The 18,590-nt window shown below is 39.0% G+C and overlaps 2 protein-coding genes across 3 annotated transcripts in view; one reads left to right on the forward strand and one right to left on the reverse strand.

Moving 5' to 3' along the window:
* LOC102603131 (uncharacterized) lies at positions 1-12,136 on the forward strand. Its single transcript, XM_015303256.1, has 10 exons — positions 1-135; positions 2,665-3,507; positions 3,692-3,773; positions 3,849-3,925; positions 4,728-5,637; positions 5,728-6,026; positions 6,463-6,569; positions 9,961-10,111; positions 11,364-11,516; positions 11,715-12,136. The coding sequence occupies exons 2-10, from the start codon at positions 2,923-2,925 to the stop codon at positions 11,847-11,849; spliced, it is 2,499 nt and encodes an 832-aa protein (XP_015158742.1). The 5' UTR covers positions 1-135; positions 2,665-2,922; the 3' UTR covers positions 11,850-12,136.
* Positions 12,137-14,178: 2,042 nt separating this feature from the next.
* Positions 14,179-18,590, reverse strand: part of LOC102601348 (CSC1-like protein At3g21620) — an 11,508-nt gene continuing 7,096 nt past the window's right edge. For both annotated transcript variants that reach the window (XM_006362976.2, XM_006362977.2), the window contains exons 5-12: positions 18,408-18,509; positions 17,659-17,778; positions 17,461-17,541; positions 16,712-17,052; positions 16,310-16,555; positions 15,506-15,830; positions 14,834-15,067; positions 14,179-14,719 (exon numbers count right to left, since the gene is read on the reverse strand). In XM_006362976.2, the coding sequence (XP_006363038.1) occupies positions 14,459-14,719; positions 14,834-15,067; positions 15,506-15,830; positions 16,310-16,555; positions 16,712-17,052; positions 17,461-17,541; positions 17,659-17,778; positions 18,408-18,509 (1,710 nt within the window). In that variant the 3' untranslated portion in view covers positions 14,179-14,458. The remainder of the gene's footprint in view (positions 14,720-14,833; positions 15,068-15,505; positions 15,831-16,309; positions 16,556-16,711; positions 17,053-17,460; positions 17,542-17,658; positions 17,779-18,407; positions 18,510-18,590) is intronic.

An 18,590-nucleotide genomic window follows, 5' to 3' on the forward strand; every position in this document is an offset into this window, starting at 1 on the left:
TAGGAATTTCTCCAGCAACATAATGCAGTGGCATCCCATCAACAATCAACTCAAGAAGATGGGTATAAGAGTTGCCATCTATTCTTATCCGGTGATGATAGTTCACCACTCAGTTTGGTTCAACCGATTAACAATGTAAGCTGAGGAACTCTTTGTTTATATAAAATGTTTCGAAAATTCTTTGCTTTCACTGTGAGTTATTTCCCAACTTTAGTTCTTAAGTTGTAATCTTTCAACAGAAGTAAGGATTTTTTTTGATGTGATAATAATATTGTGCTACAATATGAGAAGTTACGAATCCATACTATTCTTTATTGACTACCTATAGTAAAGTAGCTATATTGTAAAACAGTTAAAATCTAGTTACATATTTTAAGTACTAGTGGCTTGTTGTCATTAATCAATATCTTTTTTGCTTGCTATAAGTTATTTTCAATACTGACATAGATTTCAAGACTTGGAAGATAGAGACCAGCTTAGTGCTACTTATTTGGGCCTATCACTAGGTGCTTTTCATAAGGAAATGGCAGAAGTTTGAAAAAATTAGTAGAATGTCAAAGGAATAATTCGTCAAAAGTTAGAAAACTAGTCATTTTAAGCAATATATTTCAGGCCTCCCAACCTCTTTCACGTCACTTTCTAGCGTGCTTCTATATGTGATAGAAAAAACTCTATCAATTACAGGAAATTCCTGTAAGATGGTCTGGAAGGTTCCAAAAACCCTTCTGATTGACCAGAAAACTGCTTCTGCTATTACTAAGGATTTGGTCCTTGGGTGAGGAACAAATAGCAGTGCTGCTTTACTGGCAAAGTGTGGCGATTTTGCGTGGAAGAGTAGACGTTATGGAGAAGTCCAATAACGGAAAATATGCGGTAGAGGATGGGGAGCGGAAAATTGCACTAATCAACAGCCCTTCTCGTGTAGCTCTGTGGAAAGAGATTATGTAGGGGTGTCCTTACTCTGTAACAATTATTTTCTGGGTGGTCATCAACGGCGTGATGAGAGAATTTTAAGTTTGGATTTGGCAGCTGTATCCCATCCACTTGACAAAGAGGCCATTGGAGCAGAGTTATCTAGGTGGTACATCGAAGGTTTCTGGCCACTCCGATTTTACTAGGGATATTCAAGATTGGAACATGAAGATTCAGAAATTCAGATGACCACACTACATTTTCTTATATTTATGGGGTGAAATATATAGGTGGATGGATAGATTTGTGAATTTGAACTCCTCTTCAATGAAGTTGTCTATGTATACTCCTCGTGTATATGTCTTATATTTTGTCAGTAGTCCTAATTAGTTATCACATAAAATTTTAAAAAGGAAATAAAAGAGAGTGACTAGCAGGCTTCAATAATTAGTCCCATAATTCCTTATCTTTCATAAATTGCTAAGGAAAGGAGACTGTAGCTATGCTGCTAAACCTCACAAAAGATACAGAATGTTCTTGTGAAAGTTGTGCATTCTCTACGGTTCTGCTTTAAGATGGTTGGACGGTGACATTTATTACTGACTTTGTCATAGGTTTGTTTTCCTTTAACCTGTTTCCACGAGTGCGATTAGTACGTGAAGTTAAAGTGAAACTGATCTATAAAACTAGTATTTAATGCAATTATCTAAGACTGCATCTAGTGAATGGATGGGGATGCATAACACTGGATCAGTTCACCCTTGCAAATTTGGATTCAGCTTCTTGCATGACACCTTAATCTCAAATACAAGGATGGGATGAAGAATGTTACTTCAATAGCAATTGAAATGAGATGAACACCACATTAATTTGTCATGTGGAGGTTACAAAATTCTAGGAGTTATAGAAGGCCGCAATATCTCACTTGCCTGCCTATTGGCTTACCTACTGGCCAACCTTGTGTGTGCATTTACGGTTGGTCCTGGAATCAAAATTTTCTTGTAGTATCATTCAACTATGGCAATTTTAGCATTCTTTTGTGCCTTTGTAAAATTGTAGATTATCTTTTTCCCCTTTCTCCATTCTTTTTCCTGCAAGCAAACTTGTGCATTTATAAAAGAACTCTTCGGTACATGTACAAAGTTCTAATGTTATTTTTACAAGCTTGCCTTTAGCCCAGGTATTCTTTTCTTATTTTCTCCGTTTCGGGGATCAATGATTAATGGTGATTGTTACACTTACATTAGTACGGTATATGCCAGGAGTGTTCAGAATTTGGTCAGAAACTTGTATGTCGGTGTAGAAATAAGTATTAGATTATTTTTTTTGTGATCGAGGAATCTGCCTAGTGCCAACTGCACCCTTAGTTCCCTTGACACAGGGCTCAAATTTTTGACCTAAGCACGAGTCTCTCAACCTTTGCCAATTGAGCTAATCCCTGGGGGCAAAAATAAGTGTGAGATTTAGAGAACCTCTAGCTTTAGCCCCGTAATTTGCCTTGAGTATTGGAATGAAATTGGCCACTACTGGAGTTGAATGGTTGTAGAGTAATCATATAGCCAACCAAACTAGTTTGGAATGTGTAGTTAAGTTTGATTGGATGATTAATTGATCTTCTCCAATTCCCTTCAAATCAGAGAAGCCAAGATAATGAATGTCACATAATTGTTTTTTATCACTGCTTGCATGATGCTCTGTCCTGTGTATTACTAGTGCAGTCCTTAACTATTTCTATGTTACTTTCTTTTAAAGGTGGTTCAGTTTCATCTTCATCTGTCATTGGGTTGTAGCTCAGAGAATCTTCCAACTACACTTGAAGATATATCTGAAGCAGAAAGGATCAAGTCCAGTCATGCTCTGTCAGTTCAGTGTGTTCAAATCCCAATTATTACTGAAGGGAGTGCTAAGGAATTGAAAGTAGACAACTTTGCTGCATTAGGAAAAGGATGTAATAATGTGAACAAAGGAGAAAGACATGAGAGAAATGCCAGCTTACATGAAGTCAATCACATGGATGATGCAATTGAGTTGTCGATTGCTGCATCTGAAGCACTGGTTATTCATGAGGTGTTCAAGGATGAACTGTTTTCAAAAAGATTTCCGGCTTCAACTGTGTTAGAAGCTGCACTACAGGTGAAACAAGCACGGCTTGAAGCTTGGAAAGAGAGTCATGAAAGCTGCAATTGTGCCACTGAGGAGATACCCAAAATTGATTGTCTATCAGAATCTGAAGATTTGAGAATGGAAGATGCATTCCATGATGTGGGGTTATCTGCTAGTGACTCTGCTGATTTGCATTTCCATGACTTTAGTCTGTCTCACGTTAAAGATACTCTTGCTTCACAAACTCAAAGTTGTAGTGGCAAATTGGAAAAGGAAGGGGCAGTTCTTCATGGGATAGACATTCTTCAGCCAGGAGATAGTTTTACCAAGCTAAACTTAAATGATATTGAGAGTGAGTCCCAGTTGAAAGTGGACAAAAGGTTTGGGTCTCTTAGCGATGACGAGCAGAGAAAACCAACAACGGATCCATATTTGGTTGCAGATATCATCCCTGTGGCACGTGAGAGTGATCACATGTCAGACTGTTTGAAGGTAACTCCTATTGATTCAGCTTCAGTAGTGACAAAAGTGGAAACTATTAATAAAGACAGAAGATATGTGAGAGTTTTTTGTCTCCATGTAGTTTTTCCATATTAATGATTGTTCTTTACCCGTTTGGTTTTCTTAATTTTTGCTGTGAATTAGTTTGGGCATTAATGTTACCCTGTTTATGCAGAAAGTCAATTTTCCTGTCTTGGAAGGAAAATCATTTCAAGCATCTATTGGTTCTCCCAGTGTTAAGAACATTAATGTTGCAGGTAATGTACTTCTCTTTGTATATCACATTCCATTGGAAGAATCTTCATGTCAGATAATGTATTTCATTCTTACAGGAGAAAGTGATGAATTACCAAAAGTATTTCCCAATAGATTCGAAAGTCGTTGGTTTGGTGGTTGGACTTGTTTGAAGGTCAGTAAACTCAAGTATATCTTGTCACTGGTTCCGTCATCAACCCTTCCTCTGTGGAATATTTTACTATTAAAGCAGAACTTATGTCATATGTAAATCCAAAGCTTCAGTGATCCGTCACTTGAAAGTAGCACTTGTATGCCAATTGTCCGATATTGTAACCAATGAATGAGTTGATTCTTGGCACTGACACAGATGCAACAGGTTGAAGAGTATTCTCTGATTCTGTTTCGTAAGGTACTACATTATATCTCAGTTGCCTTCAATCCATTAGTCAATATTAACATTACTCATCTAAATTAGGGTCACACATCCCTGCTGTAGTGATGGTTTAGGAATCCTCCATATAGAAAGATTGAATCTCTTTTTATCTTCTATTTTTTTTTATTCTTATGTCCTCAAATCAGGTCATTTTTTTAACCCAGGTTTCAGAATCAGAGGAAATTTGAGGGTATGATCGTTGGACATGATAAGCTTGGAAGACATAAAGTAACCTAATTTTCTTTTCAATGAAATAAACTCAATAATTTTCTTAGCATAGGAAAACCAGAGCTTCAGAAGTACTAGATGCCATGTCACTGCTAAAAGAGATCACAGCAGTGCAAGTCCTATTTGACATTTGGAGTTTGCCTTTCCGCATTGTATCTCATTTCTTAGGCTTTCTTTGTCATCTTGCTTTGATTACTATTCTCTCTCCTCTTCACTTGCTGTTCTTATCACTGATCTTTCTTGTTTTTACGTTCTTTTTTCAATTTTCATGAGATGTACCTTATTTCCATTTCCTTCTCATCTTTCTTTTTAGAATGAAGTACGCTCATTTGATCAAGTCAAATGCAATGCTATCAAAAGTATTGCCGAACCTTTTGTTGGTGAGACAAGTTATTTCTCAGAATCAGCTGACATAGCTCCAGATATGAGTTCCTTTGTCGCACGAAAACAGGATGAAAGGGTCATCGTTGCTTCTCAATTGAGTATACCTTCTGAGGATTTATGTAACAAAGGAAAGGAGATGACACTGCTCTCTCAGGATATTGTGGCATCTTCAGATCTGTCCTTAGATGATACCCTCTGTTCTGTTGTTCCGTGCAGTATATCATCTGACCATCTGTCTTCTCCTTCAGCTGTATACAATAATGTAAGGGATGAGAAACAACAAAGCTTTGGTCCCACAACTGAATGTGCTACGAACTTGCATAAAAACTCGGTTCTTGATAATCAGGTGGTTCATGGGAAACAAGTTACCACTCCGAAGATTAATAGAGAAGGGATGCATGTCCCAGTTCGCCGAGAAGTAACCTCTCTAAGAACTTATAGTGTACTCCCTGGCAATGGGATATCCTCAGAGAAAGGATATTGTTTAAATACATCGTTCTCATTGGGAAGAAATGATGCACCGATGCTAAAGCCAGTAGGTCAAATGACAAACGAAAAAGGAAATTGCGGTGATACTCCAAGAGACGGGAATGAAGTCACAGTTTCTATGCCCAAGAACACAAGCTCACCCCTTATATTGAACCCTGGACCACGCCGTCGATTCCAAGCTTCAAAATCATTTCAACATGATTTTGGAACAGAAAAAGATAGAAAGCAAACAACAGAAGATCAAGCTGCTATAGAGTGTCCAAAAAGAAAGCGTGTTCGCTTTTCAGAAACTGAAACTGAGATTCAACGGGGGAAGGAGCCTAAAAAGTCACTCGTTGCACTAAAATCTTGTTAGTGAGTTGTAATTTGGAATTTGACTTAGTGTTTGTTCAAAGAATAAGGACACAATTTCACTTCTTTCGTCACCTTCATCTATGTAGGTCATACTCCCAAAGCTGCTAGAAATTTGAGACCTCCAACTTCACGTTTAGAGTTGAGAACTGAAGAACTCAAGAAACGTCTAATAAATTCTAGTGCTAGAGTTGGAAGAAGATTGATGCTCGGAAATATGGAATTCTTAGTCACAGGATTTTCTAGGAAGCGAGAGAAGAAACTTGAAGACTTAATCAAGAAACATGGTGGCACAGTTCTCTCTGATATTCCCGCTCCAACTAATAGGGGGAAGAGATGCAAGGGATTTCAATCCCAGACAGTTCCTGTTGTTCTTTGTTCAAAGAAGGTCAGTCATTGTCTCTCTGCTTTTATTTTGCCATTTCATTTCAGGTCTCTAGTATGATGCTTATAATGGGCATAAAACGGAACATTGTTCATATGTAAAAAACGAATCCAGTGACTAGCTACTGCATCATGTGCTAGTGGGAGGTAGTACATACTCGATGGAATAGTTAAGGCGCACGTAGCTGGTCTGGACACTACCATCATAAAAACACTGAATTTGGATTGTTATATTCTTAAAGTTAATTAATTGGACCTGGAGCTTTAGCTACTAAAACCATAACTTAGATTTTTAAAACTTCCAGCTTTCTTGTCCTGTTGCCTATATATTCACTGTCATTTCACTTAAACTGCTATTATCCTAGATTTTACTTCTGACTTTCAGATTTTACTTCTGACTTTCTAAGGTAAATTTTTATCACCACTTGGTGTTATTGCAGCTGCAAACAATCAAATTCTTGTATGGACGTGCAGTAGATGCCTTCATGCTTAAAGCTAAATGGCTTACTGATTCAATTAGTGAAGGCTGCATTTTACCACCTGAAAAGTAAGTTTTCTACCATGCCCAAGATATAACAGATGGATTTATGGATTCTTCAGCTCTCACCTTTATATATTACATTTATGATGGAATGTCCCAGCTATAATTATTCTATTGGATATTTTTTTAGTGTTATCATTCTACATGTGCTGTTCAAGAAATCTATAAGGCACTGATACCAGGAAAAACTTATATTCAGTTTTGTAGCATCTATCATCTCTATGCCAAAAACTTTTAATATTCTTCCTGTATCTGCAATGATCTATTTTCACATTATCTGTTTTTGAACTAAATTAATTCAGGCATTGGGAAGGAACGCTGCTCATGCTACATATACTTTAGCATATTATAAAACTAATAAGACCAACAAGACTCCCTCTCAACCTTTCCTACCTCATCATTCTTCAAGATAATCCCCTGAGCCCAACATCGGATGGTAAATTAAAGGTTTGAATAATCCACAAGAACTTCTAGACTGCTTTCGGACTTAAAGGAAAAATGGATGCCAAAAGAGCAGTCAAAAAACATCATTCCCAAACCTACTTAGTAAAGGGAAATGTGTTCAGTCCCAAACATCTTCATCAACACTGGGAGGGGGTTTAAGATGTAGGATGTGGCCTATGGTGTGTTCATCCAAAGGAAACATGTTATTTTGACTGCCATGGTATGATTGTGGGGCCTTTTCCTTCACCAAGATTTTAACTTTACAAATGGCGTTATAGCGATGTACATTAAGCCTCCCAAAAGTCTAAAAACTATCCATACAAGTGTTTCTACATTGCACAAATATTGACCTTACATAATGGAGTCTCTACTTGTTCAAAGTTCTCCTATTTTTCTCTTTCCTCTCTATAATAACAGCAAAATGCAAAAAAGTGTGGTTTTCCACAACTTTTCCAACTTGCTAACTGAAAAAGGAAGCAACAAATGAATGTTAAATCATATATACTATGACCACATCTCTGAAGCAAAGTTAAAAAATGCATGAAGGTGGTTCACATCCTCCCCAAGTTTCTAGCACAAGCAACACCAACTAAAAATGCATCTTCTATTTATGTGTTTTTTTGGTTAAGATAGTCCCCCCCCCCCCCCCCCCCCCCCCCCCCCCCCCCCCCCCCCCCCCCCCCCCCCCCCCCCCCCCCCCCCCCCCCCCCCCCCCCCCCCCCCCCCCCCCCCCCCCCCCCCCCCCCCCCCCCCCCCCCCCCCCCCCCCCCCCCCCCCCCCCCCCCCCCCCCCCCCCCCCCCCCCCCCCCCCCCCCCCCCCCCCCCCCCCCCCCCCCCCCCCCCCCCCCCCCCCCCCCCCCCCCCCCCCCCCCCCCCCCCCCCCCCCCCCCCCCCCCCCCCCCCCCCCCCCCCCCCCCCCCCCCCCCCCCCCCCCCCCCCCCCCCCCCCCCCCCCCCCCCCCCCCCCCCCCCCCCCCCCCCCCCCCCCCCCCCCCCCCCCCCCCCCCCCCCCCCCCCCCCCCCCCCCCCCCCCCCCCCCCCCCCCCCCCCCCCCCCCCCCCCCCCCCCCCCCCCCCCCCCCCCCCCCCCCCCCCCCCCCCCCCCCCCCCCCCCCCCCCCCCCCCCCCCCCCCCCCCCCCCCCCCCCCCCCCCCCCCCCCCCCCCCCCCCCCCCCCCCCCCCCCCCCCCCCCCCCCCCCCCCCCCCCCCCCCCCCCCCCCCCCCCCCCCCCCCCCCCCCCCCCCCCCCCCCCCCCCCCCCCCCCCCCCCCCCCCCCCCCCCCCCCCCCCCCCCCCCCCCCCCCCCCCCCCCCCCCCCCCCCCCCCCCCCCCCCCCCCCCCCCCCCCCCCCCCCCCCCCCCCCCCCCCCCCCCCCCCCCCCCCCCCCCCCCCCCCCCCCCCCCCCCCCCCCCCCCCCCCCCCCCCCCAAGTGAAGCCACCTTCTTCAGGGTCTCAGATTTCCCCATGTCTTTCCATATAGGTCTGGAATCTCTCTTGATCTTCACCCTAAGATTAGACTGAGAAGTCCTCGAGGATGTTCGTTTCCATCTTTATATGATTCCCTAGGAAACTACGAAAGCTCCTCTTCACTTCCTTAGCTCTGGGGTAAGATAGTCTTGATGATGCTACTTCAGACTAAAGGCCGTAAGAACTCGAGCTATGTTGTGTAGGGCTATATGATCTCAGTAGGAATGGCTCCACCTCATCATACTCCCATACTTGAAGAATTAGAGGTATTCTGGGAGTTATATCTCATGGTGGTTGAGTGCATACTCTCTCTAGAATCTCAACTACTATGATCAACTGGTCAATAGTCAAATGCAATAAGTTCGGTAAATCATCTGTCAGTGTATTGTTATCACACCATACATCTAGCTACAATCAGACTCTATACTATTCCCATTCCTGACCAAAAATTCAAGTATGGACGGTACATTTTCTCCTTTATTATTCCCATTGACAAGCTCATGCCATATCATCACCTCCCTTCTGAACTATCCATGTTGGTAATTGCTGTATTTTGCGTCACTTACCTTCCTCGACATGTCCCATCTTCACTTGCACCTCCACTAACATTTACCAGCAATGCTCAGATAAAGATCTCCAACCTTCGAATACCCAAACTTCCCATCTCCATAGGGATGGAACCCTCTCATATTTAAGCAAAAGATATTCCTGTTCTCATTTGTGACATCCGACAAAAAAAATCCCTCAGTAGTTTCTCCAATCATTTATTGACCTATACCAGAAAACAAATGCATATAGGAAGTGGGGTGCTCAGTGTTACCTGTACAAAAGTTGTATTCCCCTCTTTTGGGAAAATAAACTTTTCTTCCTACTTATCCAGCTTATAGCAAGAAACACTATGCTTCCAAATACTAGGTTTAGTGCCTTCTTGTGTCTACATGTTTCTTTGAATGCACTCAAATGATGACTAGTTAACCCTTTTTATTTTTTTGTGAATCTTAACTTCCACAGTGAGGAAGTGTGCATAAGAATTCAAAACATAAATATGACTTAATGGTAGCATATTGCTTTACACAAGCTAGATATTGTATTTAAGTTTGTGAAAGCTCCACATGTGTTTGCTTGGATTAAGAGATGGAAAATGTAGCCTCAAGGACTAAATCTACTCAACTTGTTATGCTGAAGCAGTTAAACTCTTTATTAAGTACTCAGTTTCAATGACCATGCTTATTTGATTAATCTGGAAAAAAAGGGATCCTGCTAACTTGAAAAATCTTCTCTAAGCATGTTCCTTTTCTTTGTTGTAAGTAACTTAGTTTTGATTATTGCTAATGTTAATTCTAAGCAATGATTCTCTTCCTTATTTGATTAGGAAAACATGATGAAGGGTGTTAGACTGCACAAGTTACATTTTCCTTTTGAATTGTTCCTGTTGTTGATCCTGATAACTTGCTTATTCATGATTAGTTGCATCTTTACTTTTTGTCAGGTACATGGTTGTTAAAAAATGTGTTGGCAACAGGTTTATTGCTTTCGGAAGTTCAGTCGAAAACAATAGTCATAGCCCTATCTTTGACAATCTAGGCATCATGCTTCACGGCGAAAAGAATTTCTGCACCGACATGGTCAAAATAATCAAGGTAGTTTGGTTTTTGAAGTCATTCAGTAACTACTATCTTCTCTATTTCTTGCAGTTCTCTTGCTCAGTTGCTCTTAATACTCCATTTTTCTTTTCCTATTTCAAGTGCCAGTTTCCTCAAAATAAAAAACAAAAAGAGGAAAAAAAAAGAAGGGAAAAGAAGAGAAAAAACTACTCTGGTCTCTGTTATAAATAAATAAATCCTTGTGATTGTGTCTGATAGATCTCAGAATTTGTTCATTTGAATGAACCAAGTGCTTTCTCCTTTAACAATTTTTGTGTACTTGGTTTGTAATATAGGAAGTTTTAATTCCATTTAATGATTAAAGAAGCATCACTATGTGAATAGCCAGTACGTGTCCAAGTTTGCTTGTATTTATCAGTTCTCTGTCGAAGTTGGCACCAAGAAAGAGAGAAATAGAATACTTGATTACTCTTCCCTTTTCCACAAGATAAATTTATTGATTGAGAGCTGTAGATTCCCGTCAAATTGTCAAGTTTTCCCTTTTAATGCTTGATTCAAGTGTCATAGTGTCTCTGTTGATCAAATGTAGGGTGGAACTGAACTTTCTTTCTGACTAAAAAAACATCTATAAGCTCAACTTATCAAAAAAGAAGAATGTCTATAAGCTCGAAGACCAGAAAAAAGCAAATCAAAGAATATCAAATTGATCTAATAGACGCATGAAATAGGTGAAAATTTGAGTTTTTCTTAGTTAAGTTATTCTTATTTCTGTTAAGTATATGTCATTAGGTTTTGTGAATAATATGTTTTTTCTTTATTCCTGATTACTTTGGAGAGTTACTATCATTATTGCCAATACATAAGAAATTAAGTAGAAAAAAAAAACAAATCCAATTTGATGATTCGGCGGAAAATATTGATTTATGTTTCCCTCAACACCAGCTCAATAAAAACTTGTTCTATGAGCCCCTTCTTTTAACCCGTGGAAAATTAAAGGCTTAATGTCAATTGAACTAATCTTTGTCAAGATTTAGCCAGAATCTAATACATCTCTTCTCACATCATTGAAATTATGTGGGAATTTTTCTGCTTTAGCTTATTACTGCTTGTAAACATATTTAAATGAAGTAATTCTTGTCAACAAATTACGAAAAATCCTCTTGTTCGTCTTTGTTGGTCTTTAGTTTCTCAGTCAAATCTGTGTGATAGTATTCCTAGAGTGGCTACTTTGTTGTCATTCAAGCTTTCATGTTATGATACCCCTTTTTCTTCTTTCTGGGCCACCCAGCATGGTGGTGGGCAAGTTTTCAAAACGCTTCTCGAGTTGGTTCAAAATTGTGACAGTGAGAAGATTGCAACGGGAATCATTGTTACTGAGAATGAGCGTAGCGCATCACGTCACCTGAAGCATTGCGCCTCGGAAGGGAACATACTAATTATGGTTAGTTAGACCCTTCTTTAATCACGTAGTTTAGCTGGTTAATTGAATTATTTAGTTCAAGTATATTAAGCTCCAACTTGCATAAAAGTGTGCTATGGATGAGCCGTTGATGCTCTGATGTTTTGGAGCATTTAAATCTGTTCTTTTTAGCTCTGCCTTACCATATACACTTCATTTTTTGTTTTTCAATTTGTGCAGTCAGCTTACTGGATCATAAGGAGTTTACAGTTGGGAAAACTCCTTCCCTTGAAGGAGAAGACAAAAACCTGCAAGTTACCTACTCTCGTACTTCCAGAATTTCCTGATACCATGGGTTTAAGTCAAGAAATATAAATGCTCTTCTTTGTGGCAGTGTATGTGCGCTTGTGACAAGAGTTGCTTAGTATAACCCCTATGAGGAGAATCTCACCTTGCAGAGGTTACTTCTTTTCTTGACATATGAACCCAGGTTCACTCGGGGAGCTAAGTAGGTTGCTGATGTGTAGCAGCACATTGTTTGCTCATTTATTTACTTCTAAAGACAGGAATTCTTTTTCATCTCCCCTGTCAAAGTCGGCATCTTAACCTGACTTCCTGAGCTCAGTTGATTCTCAAGGTGTACATAATTTATCAGGAGGATGTTGGTATATAGATGCACGATAGTTTTGACAACATTCATTTAGGCTGATGGGTTGAGTAGGCACACTACAAGAACAGTGATCAATGCTCAAGGCGGATATATTTATCCTAGCTTCTTTGGCGCATGATCAAAGGATTATATACAAATAACTACTGTGCTCTGAAGAAAGCAAGAAGTTAACAAGGTGTTGTGGACTGGTTCATAATCATGGGTGAAGTGATATGTTGTATATTGTATGCTGAGGGATGAATCAAATTTGTTATCTGATGCTGTATGTTACAAGTCATCATCTATTTCTACTGTAAGAAGCCTGTAATATATTGTTTAATATGTTGTTTGAAAAATATACCATTCATGAAAACAATAATATTCACAATTGATCACTTATTCCTATTGATATGATTAATATTAATATGTGAAATATGCAGTCTTTTGCAAAAAATCTTATGGGAGACCCAGGGCACTGGGAGTATTTCATTCAATTTGTTAAGTGTACAGAGCCAAAAGAGGAGCGTATATAAAATTTCCTAGTAAAGTATTGCAGTATGAAAAATCAAAATTCTTTTTATGGGATCCTTAAACCACTTTGTTAGTGCAAAGTAATTAGTCTCAGGAAAACTGAAAATTTCTACTCCTTCCGTTCACTTTTACTCATCCGAACTTAGAATTTCCTATAAGAAATAATAGATGAAGTATATATTTTACTAATATATTCATATTAATTGGTATGTAGTCTCAATAGACTTGAAAATAATATAAGAAATGAGTAGTTAATGTTAAGGGTAAAACAAAAACAAAAAAATATTTTTCTCATGATATGTTAAAGTAGACAAGTAAAATGAATAGAGGGAGTACAAGTTAGCATGTTTGATCAAGCTTCTACGATGTCAAAAGTATTGAATAGTTAAGGTGTTTGACAAAGCTTTTAGAGATAAAATAAGTTTATTTGATTGGTAGCAGAAGCTGCTTTTCATATGCTAAAAAAAATTAGATTTTTTCTAGAAGAAGCATTGGTCAAACACAAAATACTGCTCTAATATTGGCAAAAATGCTCTTCAGATTGATTAACCTAACACAAATTACTATTCTTTAAAAGTATTTTTTTTTGTTTCGGAAAGCACTTAAACGAAAAAAATACTTTTCAAATATGCAAATTTTGAAAGCTTGACCAATCAAACTATGGTGTGCTTGAGTTTTCACTATCCTGTAACTATAAACCTTATTCCTCATTTGTCGATTGAATATTTCACTAGGGGTGTGTTTGGTATGAAGGAAAATGTTTTCTTGGAAAATAAGTGGATTTCTAACTTATTTTTTCATGTTTGGTTGGTGAGTAGAAAATATATTCTGGAAAATATTTTTTATATTTGAATTGAGACTAAAAAATATTCTATAGGAAAATAATTTTTTATCTAAAAATCAACCCCAATAATTGATCTAGGACCCGATCCTGACACCCAAATTAGGACAAGACCCCAATAACCGTTCCAAAATTTGACCCTGAGATTTGACCCAGGACCTAATTTTGATGGGGTCGCGGTGGGGGGGGGGGGGGAGGGGGGGGGGGGGGGACGAATCGGAGCGACAAAGGGCTGAATCTCAGTGGATCGTGGCAGCAATTTGAAACATTTTTCAAAAATAATTTTTTAACTTTTTTTTTGTTTGAGGGGGGGAGGGGGTGGTTTGGTGGTAGGGATAAAAATATATTTGAAATTTAAAAATTTTAATCGAGTACGGGGTATGAGTAGGGTAAGAAGAAAAAAATATAGGATGAAGCTAGTTTTGAAAAATGTTTTCCTTAATTTTGGAAGAAAAGTCATTTTCCTTAAATTTGAGAAAATGAGTTGATTTGGAAAAAAATTCCAAACATTTAAGCCAACCAAACATGGAAAAATTGGAAAACATTTTTCCTCCATACCAAACACACCCTAGGAGTGTCATGTTTTCTTTTCTTGGACAACAGTAATTTCAGTGGCAGCAGAGGCAAAGAAAAACGAACTCAAAATAAGGAAGAGGAAGTGCAAAATGCCAACAAAAGAACTACAAAACTAAAGAAGGAATGATCATTTCCTTTCTTTACCACCCTTTTTAACAGCTGATTGTAGGAATCAGATAGAACTACAATAAAGTAATAGAGAAACCAAGAAAGTTCTGTACAAAACTAAACAACTCTATAACCTTGAAAAAACATGCAATGCCAAACAGGTTTCTGCCAGCTCATGAAAACTTGCATATTTCAACGAAGCATTAATCCCGCCAAGCAGCTTTTGTCTAGGTGGCTAGCTTTATCTGTGAGATGCTAAATGTTGGCTAGCTTTTCTAACTATACTTGTGTTGTTGCATCAAAATCAGACAACAATGGAGGCGATGAACCGCTTCTTTTGCTTGGCAATGGTGTGTTGAAACGCGATTGGCGTTTTGTTTGGACAAGCGAAGGTTCCAGCTCCCCATCTTCACTGGCTGCATCAATTTCACTATCTACTTCACCTTTGAAAACAGGGTGAATATACGCATTCTGAAGGAACTCTTTCAAGTCGAAGTTTGGCTCCTTTGTACGGTCTAGTGTATCTTTCCTCACTGTTTCCTAATATTGATCAATCAAGAAAGGGATGCCATAGGAAGAAAAATCACTAACTGCCTCAAATTGGTCATAGATCATACAAGGAAAAGAAGAAAGCAATAGAGAAGGCTGCAATACCTGCAACGGATATCTGACAAAAGCTGGCTCATAACGACCTTTGCAGAAGATATGGAACCATATGGTTAGTATAGGGAGTGTAATTAGCAATGGAGTCGATTTAGAAGCTTCCTTTGTACTTAACAATCCCATTAGAAGCAATTGAGAGACTATCAGCGCGGTTATGATGCGCCCATGTACATCAGGCCAGAATGCTGCCGCACTTTCATACTCCTGATTGTACACATTTATAATCTACAGGTAAACAAAAACATCACAAATCAGGTTTTCACAAGTCCATATAGAATTGCAAAGTAGTTTTGACTGTGCACATATATTAGGGGAAGCAAACACAAAATTATACAGACGACTGATATACTATATAGTTAACCAAGAAACAAAAACAAAATAAATAAAAACTGAGGTGATGATCACGTAATAAATAATAGTCCAATTAGTCTCAAGCCGGGGGAAATGTACTTCAAAGTGGTAATCTTCAATCAAGCGAACAAGCAGCAGCATTTGGATAAACATAAAATCATGCATAATGTACACCTAGAAGTACCATGCGACCATAAAAAAAACCAGTGATTCACTAAGTTTATGAATGGGTCACTTTTTCCACTGGAAGAAATCCTTTTGAAAAACTTAACTACATAGGAAAAAGTCATTCAAAGTATTAATTAAGCTTACCTGATGTCGATATACAACGTATGCCAGAGCAAAAAATACTATGATGAAAGGGAGTAGGATCGGTGACACAGCAGCATAAACAAGGCCTAGTAAGAAATAGAGCTGAATCTGAGGTTCACCAGTGTTGAACCCGAGACTTCCTGGATCCATGGCCTCTTCTCTGTCCTTCTCAGTCTTCACCAGGAAGAAGTTTTTCAAGTGAAAGAATATTAATGGCTTCAATCTAAGTATCTCTCCAGCAACTCCTGCCCACCCATCCACCATTATGTAAGTTATGAAGAAGGTTGCCTTCATTGGAATGGATACACCGATTGTCTTTGGTATTCTGCATCAGAAACCACTCAACCTTTTAACTGTCTGATCTTTCATAATCAGCACAAGCAAACCAGAGTGAAATATTGTTTGCTCTTCTTTATGAAAGTTACGATAAAAGAGTAGAAGAAATAAAGGCATGAGATTGGCAAATGAAGTAGCAGCTCTCTCTAGATATGAATTGAAGAAGTTACATATAAACATGTCATTTGTCAAGATCATTATGTTCACCCACATTTTAGGCATGAAACAAGATTGATGGGACAACTAGAAAATTTACTGAATTTCTGTCACACCTCACAAGAAGAGAAAGGGACATGAACTGCAAAAATAAGGTGAACAAAATTCTCAGGTCCAATCACTGGCAGAACGGGAGAAATCAGGTTGTGATAGATAAAACTGAAGACAAACAACATAAATGAAAAACAAGAATGTTTATCAAAGGAAGCATTTTGCATAGGAGAATTAAATATGAAATTATAGAGGACATACTCATTTGCTGACTGATGCAACAAATTATTTAGCTGATTAAATGCGGCCCCAGTGATGATGCTTCCAAGAAATACATTAACAAACTGAAAAATATAATATCTTGTTGCGGATCTCCTTTCAAGAGCTGCTATGGAGCAAAATCCTTCAAATTTTGACATTTGCATCAATAATGAAGGTAGGAAGATAAGGAAAATCTTCAATGCGATTCCAGGGAGGAAGCCTTGGATGAAGGATTTTACAGCATTACTGCATGGAAAAAGCATCATTTAATATAAATACTTTAGCAATATTGCTTTGTAATCACATACTTTCTCATTTTGCCAAACCTGGTATTCAAAAACTATATAACTCAAGTTATCAAATGAACTAAAGAGGAAACAGTGCGAAGAAGAAGAAACTCACGTTTCAATTAAGGATTTCAAGAAAGGTAACGCTTTCTCAATTCCCTCTATATTAGCAAGGGACTGTACAAATGCAATTGGAATCATGAAAAAGAAGGTAAGGAAGAAAAATGCTACAGCAACAATAAGCCTCCTGATTGACAGTGAAACATAAGGAATTGCCAAGTTATCCCAGTAGACATCACGGGGCTCTGGAGCCCACTCAGTTAACCAGAGTGTTGGATTTCTGGCTTGTTGTGTTTGCGCACAAACAGCAGCTGCCCATCTTGTTCTGAAGGAAACAAATGCTGCTGGCATAATGTACTTGGTGCTCCCAATAATATTCATTCTCTCATCAGATATCTGACGCAAACACAATCCAAAGTAGTGATGTGTGAGGGGCCATTATAAGGAAATTTAGAATTAGACATTAAATACTGACATCTGAGGATGTAGCTTTCACTATGTTACTACAGTCGAACTATTCACCAAATCTTTTGAGACGCCAATGAACTCTCCCTGTAAGTTGATGTTCAACCAACTAAACTGATTTACCTATTATTTTATAGACAATCTGACTTGGTCACAAATATCTGATAAAGTAATTTTTATGGTTTTGAATTCTCACTTAATACATACACCAAAATAAGAATGTCAGAAGCATAAGAATGATAAAAAGGACAATCACTCCTAAAAAATTTAAATAAACTACGCAGTTACAGTGCACAAAAACCTCAACCACGTTAAAAAACATATTGTTGGTGAACTTACTTCTTTTGAGAGCCTTTCAATTTCAGAACTATTGAAATCAATTGCATCAACGGTCTTGCCGCATAAGCCAAGAAAACCAGTCTGCTTAATAGAAATAATATTCCTCATTAGATGTTAGTACTGAGATGTGAGAAATGGCATTTCACCTTGCGATCACTATTAGCTAATACTAGAGCAAAATTAAACTATTAATAGTACCTTTGATGTTGGCCTTTTGGACTGATTTCTAGTATACTTGAGTTGATAATAGTCCAGCCAATTCTGCTTTTTCTTCTTCTCATTGACTAGTGCTGTCAACTTGTTGGCATTGTATACAACCTACACATTTATTAAGGGGAAAATAAAATAAGTGTTTATTCATCATAGTCGGAAAATAAAATAAGTGTTTGTTCATCATAGACTGAATCATCCTGCCTTATTGGCGTTAAAACCTGCAGCTCTAGTAAATAAAGGCAACTACTACAGAAATGTGACTACCTCATTTGATCTGACCTGTGAGAGGATCAAAGCAAATTCAAACAAAAAATTATACTTCTGAGTTTTGTCATATTTAAAATCCGATTCTCTCTAAACCATTTTGCACCAGTTTACCATGTTAATTTCACACCAAAAATGTATACAATTTTTTTGAAAATAAGAGGCAACGTGTTCTCACAAAGTATCAGATGCTAGTAGGTATGAGCAACTACATATGGTAAACTCATTTTTTACCCCACCTACAATGAACTCGCAATAACACCTTGTTCTTCACCTTCTAATTCATGTTACTATATTCCTTCATTGATATTGACAAATGCTTTGAGGATATATCAAAACGTTAAGAGCTAAGATTATGGAAGTCCTTTAGAGGTCAGTACAAAAACAAAACAGATGTAATACTTTGAAAAATTCTAGTTTGGCAGCGAGCAAATCCTTTAAATGAGAAGATACGGCGTATGAATTGCGACCTGATGAGTTAAATAATGATCTTGATGGTTGACCATGAAGAAGTGCTCTACCAGCTCACTCACTGACTCATCAGGATCTGGTGGCACATTTTTGACAAGTACCTGGGCAGGGGATAGTATTTGTTAGAAAACATGCATCAGTCATTGAAGGCTATTAGTTGGAAGGGGGGGGGGGGGGGGGTT

Source organism: Solanum tuberosum, unplaced genomic scaffold, assembly GCF_000226075.1.
Source record: "Solanum tuberosum cultivar DM 1-3 516 R44 unplaced genomic scaffold, SolTub_3.0 scf00413, whole genome shotgun sequence".
NCBI classification, from domain to species: Eukaryota; Viridiplantae; Streptophyta; class Magnoliopsida; order Solanales; family Solanaceae; genus Solanum; species Solanum tuberosum.

What these genes read in the sequence shown, in the direction of transcription:
- LOC102603131 (XM_015303256.1), top strand. Translation starts at nt 2,923, where the DNA reads ATGGATGATGCAATTGAGTTGTCGATTGCTGCATCTGAAGCACTGGTT. An exon ending in ACTCGTTGCACTAAAATCTT is followed by an intron (nt 5,638 to 5,727) that starts GTTAGTGAGTTG and finishes TCATCTATGTAG; the next exon opens with GTCATACTCCCAAAGCTGCT. An exon ending in TTGTTCTTTGTTCAAAGAAG is followed by an intron (nt 6,027 to 6,462) that starts GTCAGTCATTGT and finishes GTGTTATTGCAG; the next exon opens with CTGCAAACAATCAAATTCTT.